This window comes from Babylonia areolata, chromosome 30 (genome assembly GCF_041734735.1).
Source record: "Babylonia areolata isolate BAREFJ2019XMU chromosome 30, ASM4173473v1, whole genome shotgun sequence".
Classification (NCBI taxonomy): Eukaryota; Metazoa; Mollusca; class Gastropoda; order Neogastropoda; family Buccinidae; genus Babylonia; species Babylonia areolata.
Window position 1 is genome coordinate 11,118,157 of NC_134905.1, and position 16,056 is coordinate 11,134,212.

The 16,056-nt window shown below is 43.3% G+C and overlaps 1 protein-coding gene across 2 annotated transcripts in view; it reads left to right on the top strand.

Moving 5' to 3' along the window:
- The first annotated feature begins 4,385 nt into the window (after nt 1-4,385).
- Nucleotides 4,386-16,056, top strand: part of LOC143275514 (trafficking protein particle complex subunit 1-like) — a 35,616-nt gene continuing 23,945 nt past the window's right edge. The window contains exons 1-3 of one of the 2 annotated variants that reach the window (XM_076579683.1): nt 4,386-4,798; nt 6,008-6,078; nt 12,875-13,013. In XM_076579683.1, coding sequence (XP_076435798.1) covers nt 4,700-4,798; nt 6,008-6,078; nt 12,875-13,013 — 309 coding nt within the window. In that variant the 5' untranslated portion in view covers nt 4,386-4,699. The remainder of the gene's footprint in view (nt 4,799-6,007; nt 6,079-12,874; nt 13,014-16,056) is intronic. The other variant, XM_076579685.1, reaches the window with a different exon arrangement.

Consider the following 16,056-nt stretch of genomic DNA (forward strand, 5'->3'; position numbering starts at 1 on the left):
ATTATTTACGTACACACATGCAGAGATGCATAGACACATAGAGAAGCCTAATGGCGGACAGTTCAGCTGAGTGTTATGTAAGTAGTACTGCATTTGATTAGTCAGTTATCTGCTAACCACACAACTGTGCTCAGATATGGGGTACCACAAGCTTCTGTCCTGGGACCTGTACCCTTTACAATGTACACACAACGTCTAAGTTTGATCATCCAACAGTCTGTACCTCACTATCATCTGTTTGTTGACGATTCTCAACTGCATGATTCAACTATTCCCTCTGAAATTCCATGTTTAGCTTCTAAATTTAAATTCTGGTATAGAAAATATAGCAAAGTGGATGAAACAAAACAAACTAAAAATGAATATGACAAAACAATACTCATGTTGAGTGGTAATAAAAATAAGCTCAAGCAGATAAATACAACGTCTATCATTTGTTCTGGCATAGAAATTTCTTTTTCTAGTTCTGTCCGTAATCTTGGTTTCTACCTCGATTCAACTCTCACGATGGAAACTCATGTGAACCACCTGTGTAAAGTTCTTTACTTTCAGCTTCGTAAGATTAGTAAAATCCGCCCCTTCCTGTCTGTTGATGCCGCCAACAAACTTGCTGTTGCCTTCATTCTATCCCGCCTAGATTATTGTAATTCTCTCTTAGCTGGCCTTCCCAATGATAAACTCTACAAGCTCCAGAAAATACAGAATAGTGCAGCTCGACTCGTCCTTAAAAAAGTCGAGGAGAGAGAGTGCTACTGCTCTCCTGCGGACACTTCACTGGTTGCCTGTTCAATCCAGAATTGAATATAAAGTTGCCTGTCTATGCTTTCAGTGCCTGAATTGTGATACCACACCCTCTTATCTTTCTGAGCTTGTTAACCCGTACTTGCCAAACAGAACATTGAGATCTCTTGATTCCTCCCAGCTAACTGTTCCCCGATACTTCCTTAACTCCTGTGGAAAGAGGTCATTTTCCGTCTTCGGCCCAACAACTTGGAATTCTCTGCCTATTGCTCTCAGACAAACAACTCATCTATCTATCTTTAAAGCAATTCTTAAAACTTATCTCTTTAAAAAAAATACTTGTCATAACTCAAATAGTGATGTTGTCCCAGGCCCATGGCAATATGAGTGTGTGTGATAGGAGAGTGGAGAGAATGGGGGTGGGTAGATGGATGGTGGTGGTGTGGTTCGAAAGGGAGAATGACCCGATTTTTACCCCTTTTACCTTTTCTATCCAAAATTTTATTTTACAATTTTTACAAAATCTATGGCATGCAGAGTACAATTATGTTCCTTTTTACATGTATGTATTTTAAGTGAAAATTGCTGTCATCTCAGCCGTTTAATCATGTGTGTGTCTGTGCGTGTGTGTTAGTGTGAGTGTTGGAGTGTAACAGTTGTAGTATTGGTAGTATGTTACTTTGTGAGTTTTATGCATTGTGTTTTTATAATATTAATGATTCTGTTTTATGTTTCTACTACTTTTTATATGCTTTCTTGTTTCACTTTAGGTACTGGATTGTAAAGCGCTTAGAGCTTGCTTATGCTTGTATTATAGCGCTATAGAAAAATAAAATATTATATTATTATAACTGACAACTGCTGACTGCTTACCAGGTGAGGTGATCGAGTGGATTGCATTCTTCTATTTGACTGTCTCAGCTTCCGTTTGGCAGCTTTGATATCTGCTGTTATCCAAGGGGCTGAGGACAGTCAGTTATCTATCTAGTATGCACAGGTGCATGGCAAATGAGTATGTCACGTAAAGCCTGACTGAAATTACCCAGACGGTTGGAATCAGTCATAGCTCAAGAAGGAAGCTGTTTCAATGATATCTTCACAGAAAGAGTTAATATCGATCTTCAAGTTTCTAGAATTGATGCAGTTCTTTTGACGTGGAGGTTTCTGAACTGAAATGCTGAAGAAAATGGCTTTGTCATCGGAGAAAGCCAAGTCTATGATGACAGAAACAGACTGGAGGGGGTTATCATTTTCTCTTACAGCAAGTAAATCATGTATGTGTCCATGTTTATGAGTAGGTTAAAATTAAAATTCCTCAGATTATAGTGCTCCTGAAATACACATTTTGTAGGTTACTTTGCTGAAATGATTCCGTCCATACATTTCTAACCCCCCCCCCCCCACACACACACACACACACATGCGCGTGAGTAATAAAAAATCGAAAAACATAGACTGTAGAGCATATAAACTTGCGCTCAGTGTTTTATCAGTCCATCTTTCAATTATGAAAACATAAGGTGCAGCGGACACCATTACCAATAGATGATCAAAGGGAACTTGCATGCAGTAAATTTGTCACAAGGAGTTTAATCGTAAAAAAACTGATGATTTGGTATCAGATATTTTCAAATCCGATCGCGATTTTCCAAAGATAGCGAGATCTACTGGTTCTCATACCACGCTAAGAACATACACATCAAACATTTCAGCAAAATCTGGTTTGAATAATCATTGCTTAAATGTTTGCAATATCGCCTATGACAGGATGGGAACTCCAAAGAGCGCAGTTTGATATCGATCGTAATGATCTGACCAAAGATGACAACATAAAAGTAATACCCCAATTGTACAAATATGTTTACAGATGGCTGTGTTGTAAATGATAGGTCAAGTGCTGCTTTCGTTATTCCAAACCTTAAGTCTCAACAGTTATTTCATCTGGAAAAGTTCTAAAAAGTTCTCTCTTCACTGCTGAACTCACAACAATTCTGGTGTTAAAATGTATAATCTCGTTTCCGAAAACCGTTTTTCAGATTCTATTTTGTGTTGATAGTAAATCAGTTCTTCACGCCATAAGATTTTTAAAGGACACAGTCAGGTCAGAACTCATTATTGAAATAACCATTTAGTTCACAAACTCATGTTGCGGCACATATTGTCGCCATGCACATGATTATTGTCGCCGGCGATGTATGCTAGAAGAGACAACAAAAAATCACTTAACTGCACCAGTGACATAATTGCGGCATATAATGTCGCCGGGAAACACCACAACAGTTATGTAGTTATTGTGCCGGTGGTGGTGGTGTGCCGGTTTGTGTGCGCATGTGTGTGTGAGTATATGCGTGTGCGTATTACACTGATTTAAGGTGCATGTGTGTGAGAGTATGTGTATGTTTACGTTGAAGGTGTGTGTGTGTGTGTGTGTGTGTGTGTGTGTGTGTGTGTGTGTGTAAGTTGGTGCGTGCCAGTGCGCGCACGGGATCGCGCCCAATGTTATCTTACCTCTTGCGCTTTTATTTTTGCCGCCGTGATATCTCCTCCACTTTGGCGGGGTCGTAAAACTTGACTACTGAGTACGTGTGTCCGTCACAACTTTTGTGTCTATTGTGCTCCTTGTATCGATGTGTGTGTGTGTGTGTGTGTGTGTGTGTGAGAGAGAGAGAGAGAGAGAGAGAGAGAGAGAGTGTGTGTGTGTGTGTGTGTGTGTGTGTGTGTGTGTCAGTGTGTGTCAGTGCCGTGTGTGTGTGCCGTGTCACGGTGTGTGTCAGTGTGTGTGTGTGTGTGTGTGTGTGTGTGTGTGTGTGTGTGTGTGTTCTTATTTGTCGGAAACGGAAAAAAAGCAACGAGCAGGTAATTGACAAACCGGCACAACTAATCATTTTCCTTCTTTATTTTATATATTACAAACCATATAACATAAATCAGAGTCATCAGTACTAAATCCGGGCTTACCGTGAGCGGCATAACGCTCTGTGTGTGTGTGTGTGTGTGTGTGTGTGTGTGACGGTGTGTGTGTGTGTGTGTGTGTGTGAAAACTGACTAGTAGCAATCAGGCAACTGGAGAAACGAAAACATTAACAATCCGGCCGGCCATGCAATCGACTGAGTCACGCACTAGTAACCCCGCCCCGGCCCTAAACCACATGCCTTTAATAAATCATACAATAATTAGTTTCTTTTTCCCCCCCTGTTTATATGTTGATAATCACATTACATTACATTGCCGATTATCATGCTTAATCTTACAGACTCAAATCTTTGCTGATTTGTCAAGTTTGCTTACTGTCATCGTTAGTATTTCGTTCTAAGGATGTTATATTGTAATCTCATTATTTAAACAAAATTTCACTATCATAATCATCTATCACACACACACACACACACACACACAAACTCATATGCGTGAACAGTTACTTTTTCCCTCACCAGTCGCCGTCCTTTCCCCCCGTCTTTGTCATAACACTTATGGCCAAAAGACGCCAAACTGAAAAAGATGAACACACACACACACACACGCACACACACACACACACACACACACACACACACATTCGGGGGAGTATCGACACGCTCCCGACCTTCATGATCAAATCTGGATGATGAAAGCAGAATTACTTCCCCTCTATTTTTCAAGAACGTTCACTCTGCGGTATAAATGCAGCACTTGCTGTACAACAATTTATGTGGTTGCATCGTCTGTTGCTGATAAAAGACATATCAAGCTTGTTATGATTTTGTTCATCGTTGAAAAACATTCGCGTATTGTCTTACGAAAACACTAATTGAATGTGGCACTTCGACTTGATCCGGTGAAGGCTTTCGCATTTCCCGGTAGGGCGGAGTTCGCCGATCTCTTGAATGCGCAGTTCTTGTCGCTGAAAGTGGGAATACTTTTGTGTAAGCTACTTGTAAAACTCGCCCTGTGAAAGGATTACCGAGACTTATAACCAACATGACAGTGTATGATTTTTACCTGTTTGACAGAAATGGGAACTGCTTGTATTATGCTGAATGGAACAGGAAACATCAACCAGGAATAAGCAAAGAGGAGGTAATTTGTGTGTGGCTGTTCAAAATTATAGTATTATACAGTGTACTCAACACAGTGTATTTGCAACACTCCAGGCCATAAACATGTTGCTTAGAATTACAACAGGTCCATATCCTATGTCCATATCCTATGCTTGTGAATTTGACTACAGGGAGGGAAAAAGGCAAACTATGACATGAAAGCCAGTGAGTGATGCAAATGGAAGTGAGTTACAGTACAACTGACCCTGGGTTACACAGTCTACAGCCAGTTAACACTAACAGAATGTTTGGCTTCATTCGTAGATCCTTTGACCACCTGACACAACAGACCTTCGTTCAGCTGTACGAGGCCCGTCTCTGTCCACTACTGGAATATATATATGGCCACTGTGTCACGCAGCCACAGCAGAAAACATTGTACAGCAAAATAGAGGACATGCAGCATCGAACAAGAAATCTGCTGTCATCTTTGAGGGATAAACCAGATCAGGAGAGACTGAAGATTCTCAGATTGCCAAGTCTGGAATATCAGCGCCGTAGAGAGGGTATTATCGAGGTATATGAATACCTCCAGGGCTGTTACGCCATTAAACTGCCGAAGTTCTAGCTTGCTTGCAAGAGACAGTCTACAAGGCCACAGTTTTAAACTCCAGAAAAACTAACACAGGAAAATGTTAGAGGAAATTTCTTCTCAAACAGGGTTGTTTCTCTCTGGAACAGTTTGCCAAACAGTGTCATAACTGCACCTTCCATCAACTCTTCTAAAAATTGACTCAATTGTTATCAGAAAAATCTGCCCACCCTGTCTCCACCAGAATGTCAAGATTATTAAGACACTAACTATAATTTTTTTTATATCATTTTTTATTTAGCTCTATATGCCAGTCACGCATGTTACAAAACATATAGTTCTTTTCCACAGAACAAAGAATAGGCCCCTTGTAAGGGGGCCTGAACCGTCATACAAGTCAGGTTTGTTTTTAGCACACATGTGAAAAACATGAACACCAACGCATGCGCACAAAAATATTATATGGCCTTCACATGTATGTATACATATATATGTATATATATGAGTATGTATGAGTCACCTGTAAACCTGTATGGATAAGGCAGCCTCCAGTGTTTATTTTAACTGGATAGAAATTTTAGAATAGAAATCCTTATTTGTTTTGGTTTTTTAATTTAGCTGAATAAGAACTGAAGGTAAATGCCTTTTTTTCTTCAGGAATTCAAATTGATGTACGGGATGATATTTTCCATCAAGTCTTTCATCAACCGAATTTCACCAAAAGATGTGTATCCTTTAAACAAAATAACTGTGTAATCATCCTTTTGGGTTGTGCATATATATATATTATATATATATATATATATATATATATATATATATGTGTGTGTGTGTGTGTGTATATGTGTATATATATATAATATATATATATACATACATACATACATATATATATATATATATATATCTTTCCTGTCTGTCCATGTGTGTGTGTGTGTGTGTGTGTTCGTTCGTTCTTTAGTTTAAGTTAACGTCTTTTCACTGTAAGTCATATTAGACGAGGGTAGGAAAAAAATCGAGGGAGAGGGGGGGAATTAGTTACTGTGTACGCATGCGAGTAAATGAGAATGTGTGTGTGTGTGTGTGTGTTACATATAGAAAATGATTGATTTAAGTTTTGTTTAAAAAGAACAAAAAACAAACAAAAACAAAAAAAACCAAAACAAAACCAACATAACAATATAACATATTTCTAATGAAAAACTAACAACTATAACAGGGAACCAACTGGTCTATTTAACAAGGAGTTGAAAAAGTCATACATTAGCAATGGACTGCTGGAGAACGTCAACACTGAAGATGATTTCAGTTCAGGGATTTGAGACTTTAACATATCACAAGTTGGTATATGATCGGCTGTTATGTGAGCACCACAGATGCAAGAAACATTACTGACGTATTTTGTCCTAAAACAATTCATTTTCCATCTGCAGATTAGAGAAATGATTTGCCTCTTATGAAAATTGTTATGGTAATGTTTTTCCATGAAACCATACATTTTCTGTATGTTCTTATGTAAATTCAAGTTTAATTACACATACTTAACCGTGACCCAACTAGTGCAGACTCCGACAGGGGTCTGACATTCCTGTCCTGTGCAAACTACTATCCGCCTATGCGGAGCAGACGAAACTACGGCCGATAACCTCCCGGAAGTAGGTAACCTCCCCTTTGTCCTGCTGGTTATCGCCCTCTTTTTCCGGCAGCCATCATGACTCCTGTACCTGTGCTCTTCATATGGCTAAGTTTTTTCCTATTTTCTGTCTGTCTGTCGATTCTCTGGCGTTCTTGTTTGTGGTCAAATTATGTCTCCAACCAGGTCACATAATTATGTAGCTCGATTGGGGAATTGTGCTAAAATTAAGGCGCGATCGCAATCGATTCGCTGACACTCTGGGCCCTCTACTCCTGGCCCTCTAAACAACACCAACCCGCCGCCTTCTCCACTTCCTCCGCTCCCTCCGGTCGACTCCAGACCTCCGCCACCTCCTACACCTCCTCTGGTGACTTCTAGAGGTTTGTGGTCACACACTCAGGTCAGTGTTACCTTTCATGTCATTTTTATCGATCCGCGAACTCACTTGACGCGATCCGCGTTTTCTCGGCCCTGCCAGTCGGCAGTGTACGAGTCGATCTCCTCTATCTCTTTACCATACCCACAGTTGCACCAATGGAATGGCCACAATCCCTTGGGAAAAAAAAAAAAGAAAAAAGAAAAAAAGAAAAAAAAAAGGCAGCTTGTCTTGGATCCGCACGTTAGACTGGGCCCTATGTGCGATGCATCCGTGGTGGCGGCCGTGACATCGGATCACGCGACCCCCCACACGGCATGCCTCGACCGTCTCGGATCCAATAGCGACCGAGGCATGTAGGGATGCCCTCCCCTGGTGTAGGGAGGAAGGTGGACCACTAGGGGACACGCTTGCCCATACGCGTGCACCACCCTCCTTGTCCGGATCACCCGATCCAAGGGAGGCAACCCCTGCTTTGGCACCCTTGCCGGTGACTGCCGCAGTTATTTTCCTTGCACCGGCACTGCTCCTCGCCTTCAGTGTGAGTGTGTGCACAGTCCTACCAAGCTATGCGGTGATGACCCCATCTGCCACACCGCCGAGTGCTGCTGTTTCCCATCCACTAATGGTGTCTCAGCAAGCTACTCAACCAAACAATCAGCAACTCATCGCTAAACTTGCTGCAGCAATTATGCACCACTCTGCCTTCCGGTGCCGCGCCTTGCGCCCACGGAGCAGGTACGTGCACGCCCCATTGGAACTTCGGCAGTGTTGGATTCTTCTGCCCCATTGCCTAACTCTGTTGTTTCCCAGACTGATATTGGCACTTCCACGTTGGAGTACCTCTTATATCATATCATATATCAATATCAAGGCGTGCAAGCCTGACAAGGCCTTTTACCCGCTTGAAGTGGGGAAGAAAAAGAGAGTCCCCACGTATGTCTGTTGCATTTTTCAACATTGAGTGCGCAGTGCTTGAAAAATCAGAAAATATGTAAATGAGTTTTGTTTTTAAAGTTTTCACAATGAATATCAAGATAATTCTTAAATGTATTAATAACTCGATCCTGCCTCTCGGCAGTGCTCGGGCCGATCTTGTCTATCACTTTATCCGTCAACACACAACAACTGACAACTGAACGTCGGTCCTCTCGCAGGAGCTATTCGCGAGATTGGACCGCCGTTCAGCAACAGGGGGATGCACATCCCACGGCAAGCCGACGGACTTGCCACCCCCTCGTCCACGACGCCCATAACACTGGATTACGGCGCCGTCATGCCACATGCCCCGACCGTCTCGCGTCCGATGGCGACCGATTCGGGTTGGGATGCCCACGGCACTAAGGGACATTATAATTATTCCCCTTGCGCTCGTTTTCACCTGTGTCGGTTACGGTGGCATCGAACCATGGACTCTCACACACAATATGACACTCCTCCCTGTTCAGCGAGGACACGTCGCACAAGGGGGATATGTGCTCTAAAGACACCTTCCTTTTCGACGATTTTCGGCGCCAAGGGAGGCAACTCCACATTTGTAACCTAGGCGCTTGAAGCTGTGGTTAGTTTCGCCGACACAGCACATCACTCCTGCCCCCCGTGCTGTCCACCAACGATGTTTTCTTTCGGTTTCTCATCGGGTCCTCATGCCCAGTCAGGGACTTTACACATCTTTGCATAGCAACTGCACTTTTCTTGCTGTTTCTCAGGCTATTGGCCACAGGAAATGCATCACAATATTTCCCCTTCTATCCATTTGATTTATTATCACAAGCAACAATCACGAAATATATATATATATTTCATATTTAAAAAAACAAAACAAAACAAAAACAAAAACAAAACAACTAATTATATGTATATATATATATATATATATATATATATATACATTTATATATATACACACATATATACATATATATGAGATATATTGCTACATTCATACACATTTCTGCTTTCACTTATACATGCGTACTTATCCATCGGTATACACATGTGTATGTGCTTATGGGATAGGTTCAGACGACTTTCATATTAACATGTACAATTATATTTCTATCTCTATTCATTGACATCTATTCATTGAGATTCCCTACATAGCAATATAGGCACACTTGCATTTGTGGCCTTCTGTTCACAATGCCCAGAACTCTCTGCCTCTACGTACTGGCACTTTATTCATATGTGTATGTACATCTCATATGTAGGTGCATGGACAGATTCTTTTCCATTGATGATTATGCACACTTACCCACTTACTTGGGTATATCTGTGCACGCTACACGTATGCTTATACAGCCGCTTATTTCTTGTGTCTCGATCTCTTGTCATTGGCATACTTCTGACATCATCACTTGAGCTGATGGAAGTTTTTATTCCCTTGGCACATACATGTATTCATTTTCATAAATTCATCCCTACCTTGCTTTTGCAGGACGACTGCACTCAAAAAAAAAAAAAAAAAAAAAAAAAATAATAATAGCCTCATTCACGCCTGAATGTATGCTCCTTCACATTTCAGTAGTGGCTGGTCCTTAGGGATCCACACACACCCCCTTCACACCCACAGGGCTAAGAATGCCTCTCTTGGTGCAAGGACGGACAAGGCAACCCAACTCATTTGCCTGCAACAATCACCCATAAGGCTGGAGATGCACAAGGAAGGATGAGGCAGTCCAACTTACAGGTGCCACTCTGGACACGCATGCCTTTCATTCCTTCCAAGTTTGTAAGGCATCCCTTCTTTCTCCCCTTGCCTACAACAACCCTTGGTTTGCACCACTGTGATTGTGACAAAAGCTCCACACAGGCCCTACATCCTAGCCAGCCTTCCCATGAAGAGGTGTCTATCTTGCCTTACAAGTTTTAGCGGACCCAAAAACTGCCCACTGGGCAGGAGACAATCACCCTCAGCCCATCTCTTCTACTCCTCTCTAGTAGCAGAAGGCCTGGGTCATAATTGTTTTCCTCTACATTTGGGAGAAAGGCATATTGACGAGGACGGATGCGTCCCACAAAGCACAACGAACCGTCCATTAGCCACAGGGGTGTACCTTTCTGCCCACTCATACCAGCACGGCAGATGCCGCATTCAAGCACATCAGTTCACCCCATCACCTTGCTTGAACACAAATCCAGCATCAACGTCTCAAACAATTGGCGTTTGAAAGCACTTTCTGCACTTAATCTTCCCTGCCCGATCCTTTCGGCCTCTACACACAACCACTGCTGTGGTTACAGATGGCCATTCCTCCTCAAGCACTGTCTTTCCAATGAGACACTTCCAGAGGTTTCTAGCCTAGGCAGGCTATCCCATCATGGAGCCCCAGCCTTCGGTCAAGGGCCTGTCAGAGGATGACTTTGTTGTCACTTCGGAAGCAAGCACCATGTCTTTCTGACACACGGTTGCACCACAAGACCCCGTCAACTCTTTCTGGCTTCCTTACATTGCAACATAATCTGCATGGTGAACACCTTCGTCCCTGAAGCACACAGCAGCTGTTTCCTGATTTACCCATGCTGATTGGTGTCCTCCTAGACCACAGTATATGATAACAGTATATGATAATCAGTCGTGTACGACAGTCTCCATCAGAACAGCAGAGGAGGCATCTGCTGTCCAGTCTATTCGGGCTGGAATTGATTATACAATTTATAGTAGAGAGTGTTTTGCCCAAGTTGCATCCCCGGTCCCTCAATCAAGAGGGCCTTAGGACTCATCATTGGGACGGTTCCCAAAGGCTACTTAGGCCTAAGGCTACAGCACTAAGTCCCAGTGCAATTTGACTTCAAGTCTGAGAGACATAGTCATTCATGAAAGACTAAGCTGCAAATGATTTCCCTTTGCAATTAAGAAACCACTGATAATACAGCTCTCACCTTGCAGTTGGCCATACTAAAAACGTATGTCAGATCAGTGCCTTGATGTCAATAGCCAGTACAACACATCTTGAGCCACTTACCTCCCTGCCCCGCCCCGCTCCATCCCAGACTCAGTGCGCACCACACACAGCCAGAGGCCTGTCATGGATCCGGTCCCCTTTCTCACTAAAGAACCTTCAGCAAAAATTTTCCCCATGGAAACCCTCTTCCATTTGGGAATTCCACCACAGAATGAGACTCAGTGACCTGTGGGCACATGAAATGCACTTCCACAGCCTGATCCAACCCAGCCATTGACTGCCGACAACTTTGTGCAGGTTACTCCAACATGCCACACTCAGGCAGAGAAGCCACCAAGCCTTCCGTATGCCCCTTCGTGATGGTACCTACCTGGGCAATTACACAACCCTGTCCCAGAGACACCAGGGACATCAAGTCTTTTGTTGCCAAATGTCTGCCATTCTATGCATAGGCAACATACCAGTGCTGTCATTCTTTGACAACGTCAAAAAAGGGGGGAGGGGCAGGGGGGGGGGGAGTGCCCATCGCCTGTCAGCTCGCATGGAGGAGCTCCACAGATCTGGCTCTCATGCCTGAGGCAGGCCCAACACGGTGACCTACCTCTGTCTCGTGCCACAGTTTCCTTCAAACACAAAAACCACTTCCACTATCGGCCCACATCCGTTGTGGAATCATCAGATCAAACCACATGCGCACCTCCTTGCATTGACGCTCATCCGCGCTCATCCGCTCAGCTGTGGTCCACAGACCTCCCCCACAATACAGCTGTGGACCTCTGTCTTCTTTACCCGCACTAATGTCCTTAGGCGACACAGTACACTCTACTTTCGTCAAATTCTACTTGAGGGACACCTATCGCCTTAGGGATAATGGCTCATCGACTTCTACCAGAGAGATGTCGCACGCCTGCGGGTTGATGGCGCAAGAGCCATCGCTTCTGTGGTAGCTGCACAACAGACCATCACAGCACACAGACAGTAGAACAGGCGAGCCCTCCACCTTGTCGCGCTATTCTGCACTAGTTGGGTCACGGTTAAGTATGTGTAATTAAAAGGAAATTTTCTATCTAAAATTACGTTTAAATAACATACTTACCGTGACCCAAATTTAAGACCCTCCCGTCCTCCCCGCTTCCTGTTCTCCCTGCTTGCTGCGCTGGTGATGGCATATTGCCGTCAAAAGAGGGCGATAACCAGCGGGACAAATGGGAGGTTACCTACTTCCGGGAGGTTATCGGCTGTAGTTTCGTCTGCTCCGCATAGGCGGATAGTAGTTTGCACAGGACAGGAATGTCAGACCCCTGCCGGAGTCTGCACTAGTTGGTTCACGGTAAGTATGTTATTTAAACGTAATTTTAGATAGAAAATTTCCTTTATCGGTGTGTGTGTGTGTGTGTGGTAATTTTTAACTTTGGCATTTTGTCAGGAACTTGACAACTTGAAAATGGAACTGTTTCTTGTTAGAAGCTATATGTATGGGCCTTCGTAGCAAAGAAATTGAATTTTAACTGCAGATGCATTAGCTATACATGTTTCAGATGTTAATGAAGATGATGTAAATCTATTTATTTGTAAACAAAGTGTTATCATTCCTCAACACTCTTCAGACAGGATGGATTTCTTAACTTCAAGACCAGCAAATACAAGCTGCATTTCTATGAGACACCCAGCGGTCTGAAGTTCATCATGAACACAGACCTCAATGTGGGCAACATTCGGGATGTGTTGCAACAAATGTTCAGCTCTGTAAGTTAAAAAAAAAAAAAAAAAATCAGCTGTGCTTAACATTTATTGAGCATACTAGCTGTGTCTGATAATTACGATGATTGTGATGATAGTGTTTATCACAATAACTTATATGTATGATATTTGTAGAACTTTATAAATGGTTATGTCTAAAATTAGAGTGAATTACCAGAATTGCCTCTTTTCTTTTTGTTTTTGTTTGTTTTCTTTTGTTGTTAGATGATGTTGCTAAAGTTGATCTTGTGTAACCTTCAATGTACTTTGTTATTTACTCACTTCTTCCTACATCATGGGTCTGTCAGACCCATACTTGCAAAGGAAGCATTTCAGCAGTATTCCCCTATCTGCATGGTGTGGGTCTGTCAAACCATACTTGCTGTAGAGTCATTTTAACAGTGGTCCCCTATCTATACCTTGTTTTTAGGAATTTGAATGTAAACACATGATCACAGTCCTACATCCGACATCCCTGAACCTGAGTTGGAGGTGTGTGTTTTAAAGAAAAAGTTGTTGATGGAGGAAATAGGCTTCACTGGGAGCCGCCTTTGACAATAAAATGATGCTGAAAGGTGCCATCATCCTCATCTGGATTCTCTGTTGTTGCCTGTCCCACTTCAACTTAAAGCTAGGAGTCTTTGGATACAGGATGCAAATCAGCCTGTGTGTCCAGAGCTACAAGATGCAGTTCTGCGAAGGTTGGTGTTTGTTCATCTTCAGAATCTTCTAACAGTCCAGAAACTGGCCTGCCTTATTCATGCTGTTGTTACCTGAGAGCCGGTCACCAAAACATGCACCAAACTCTTGCACAACTTAAAAAAAAAGTTCTACCTTGATCCATCAGGCTTCATTACTGTCTTCTGCTTGAAAGCACATCCACACTAACAGTCAGTCCCTCTTTTGACCAAGTATGAATTTGCACTCAATATGATGCACACTCACACACACATACTGACACATAAAAGCCATGACATTTCCACATACATGAACGCACATATTCACATTCATTCACACACACACACACACATGCACACTCACAAACACCATGGCATATGTCCACTGCATTAATACAGATATTAAAAGCCATCCATACACATAATTTTATTATATGCATGCATGCACACACTCGCTAACACTATGACATATTTCCACTGCATTCATACTAATATTAATAACAATGCACATGCACACACGTACGCATGCATGCAGCAACGCATGAATGCACGAATGCACATATGCATGCAAACACATGCATGCACACACACACACACACACAAAGACACACACACACACACACACACAAACACACAAAAGAGACTATGATTGCTGACAACTGTGCCCAACACTGACATAGAAGCTGACATGTAATTCATTTCTGACTAATTTTCCACAGCCAGCACAAACTTACTCACCATAAGCACAAAGAAGACTGAAGTACTGCACCAACCAGCTCCAGGGAGACCTTACACTAAGCCCAACATCACTATCAGTGAACAAAGACTGATTGTGATGAACAAATTCACCCATCTTGGCAGCATGCTGTCGTAGAATGTCACCATAAAAGACAAAGTGAGTGCCAGAATTGAGAGAGCATGTTCAACCTTTGACAGACTACATGCCAACATCTCGAACAGAGGAGGCATCAGTCTGGGATGAAGCTGAAGGTATACAGAGCTGCTGTTTCTCTCACACTCCTGTATGCCTATGAAACTTGGACCAATGCCATGCAAAGAAGCTAAAACATTCCCACACAACATGCCTCAGTGGACTTCTCAACATCAGCTGGCATTACAAGACACAAGACACTGAGCTGCTTGCTCAAGCAGATATGCCTAGCAGCCACACCATCCTGATGCAGTCCCAGTTTTGTTGGGCAGGACTTGTAGCTTGCATGTCAGACTACCAGCTGTCCAAGAGACTCTTGTACAGTGTGCTTCAACAAGGAGTTGGTCCCATGGTGGTTAGAAGAAACAATTCAAAGACTGAAAAATTCAGTTAAAGTGTTTAGACTGAACCCCAACACATGGAAACAAACTGCCATGGATTGTGCAAGGTGGAGCCACTCTATATCCATAAAGATACCAAGACTTGTGAGGGAAACAGGTGGAGCCACTCTATATCCATAAAGATGCCAAGACTTGTGAGGGAAACAGGTGGTGTGTCCATCGAGATCGATGATGACCATCGTTGTCATCCAGCTGGGGGATGGGGGGAGGGTGTGGTGGGGTGGGGGGGAGGATGCTCATGAATCTATCTGTGAATGCGCAGATGGCTGAATAGTCCAATCTGCGCACGAAATGTTCGCTGACAGTTGGGGCAGACAAAGACAGGCATATCATTGTCAGGGAGCTTGTTTGCCCGTGACTTTCTGGCCTGCCTCTTCTGAACAGCTGCTGCAGTCCTGTTTGCCTCGCACAACTTGGCGCCTTTGTGCACAGCAGCACGCCATTTGTCACGGTCCACTGCAGATTCCTCCCAGGAGTCAGGGTTGATATCAAACGCTTTAAGAGAGACTTTCAGAGTATCTCTGAAGCGCTTCTTCTAACCTCCGTGTGATCTCTTCCCTTGTTGCAGCTCGCCATAGAAGAGCCTTTTGGGCAGCCGATGGTCTGGCATGCGCGCCACGTGTCCAGCCCAGCGAAGCTGGGACTGCATCAGGATGGTGAAGATGCTGGGAAGGGTGGCTTTTGCAAGCACCTCTGTGTCTGGGGTCCTGTCTTGCCACTTGATGTTCAGTAGCTTCCTGAGGCATGTTGTGTGGAAGTGGTTCAGCTTCTTGGCATGTCGTTGGTACACTGTCCAAGTTTCGCAGGCGTACAGTAGTGTGGGGAGAACTACTGCTCTGTAGACCTTTAGCTTGGTCTCAAGACTAATGCCTCTTCTCCAGACATTTGCACTGAGTCTGCCAAAAGTTGCACTTGCTCTTGCAATCCTGACGTTCACTTCATCATCGATTGTCGCATTTCGTGACAGTTTCAGTTTCAGTAGCTCAAGGAGGCGTCACTGCGTTCGGACAAAACCATATACGCTACACCACATCTGCCAA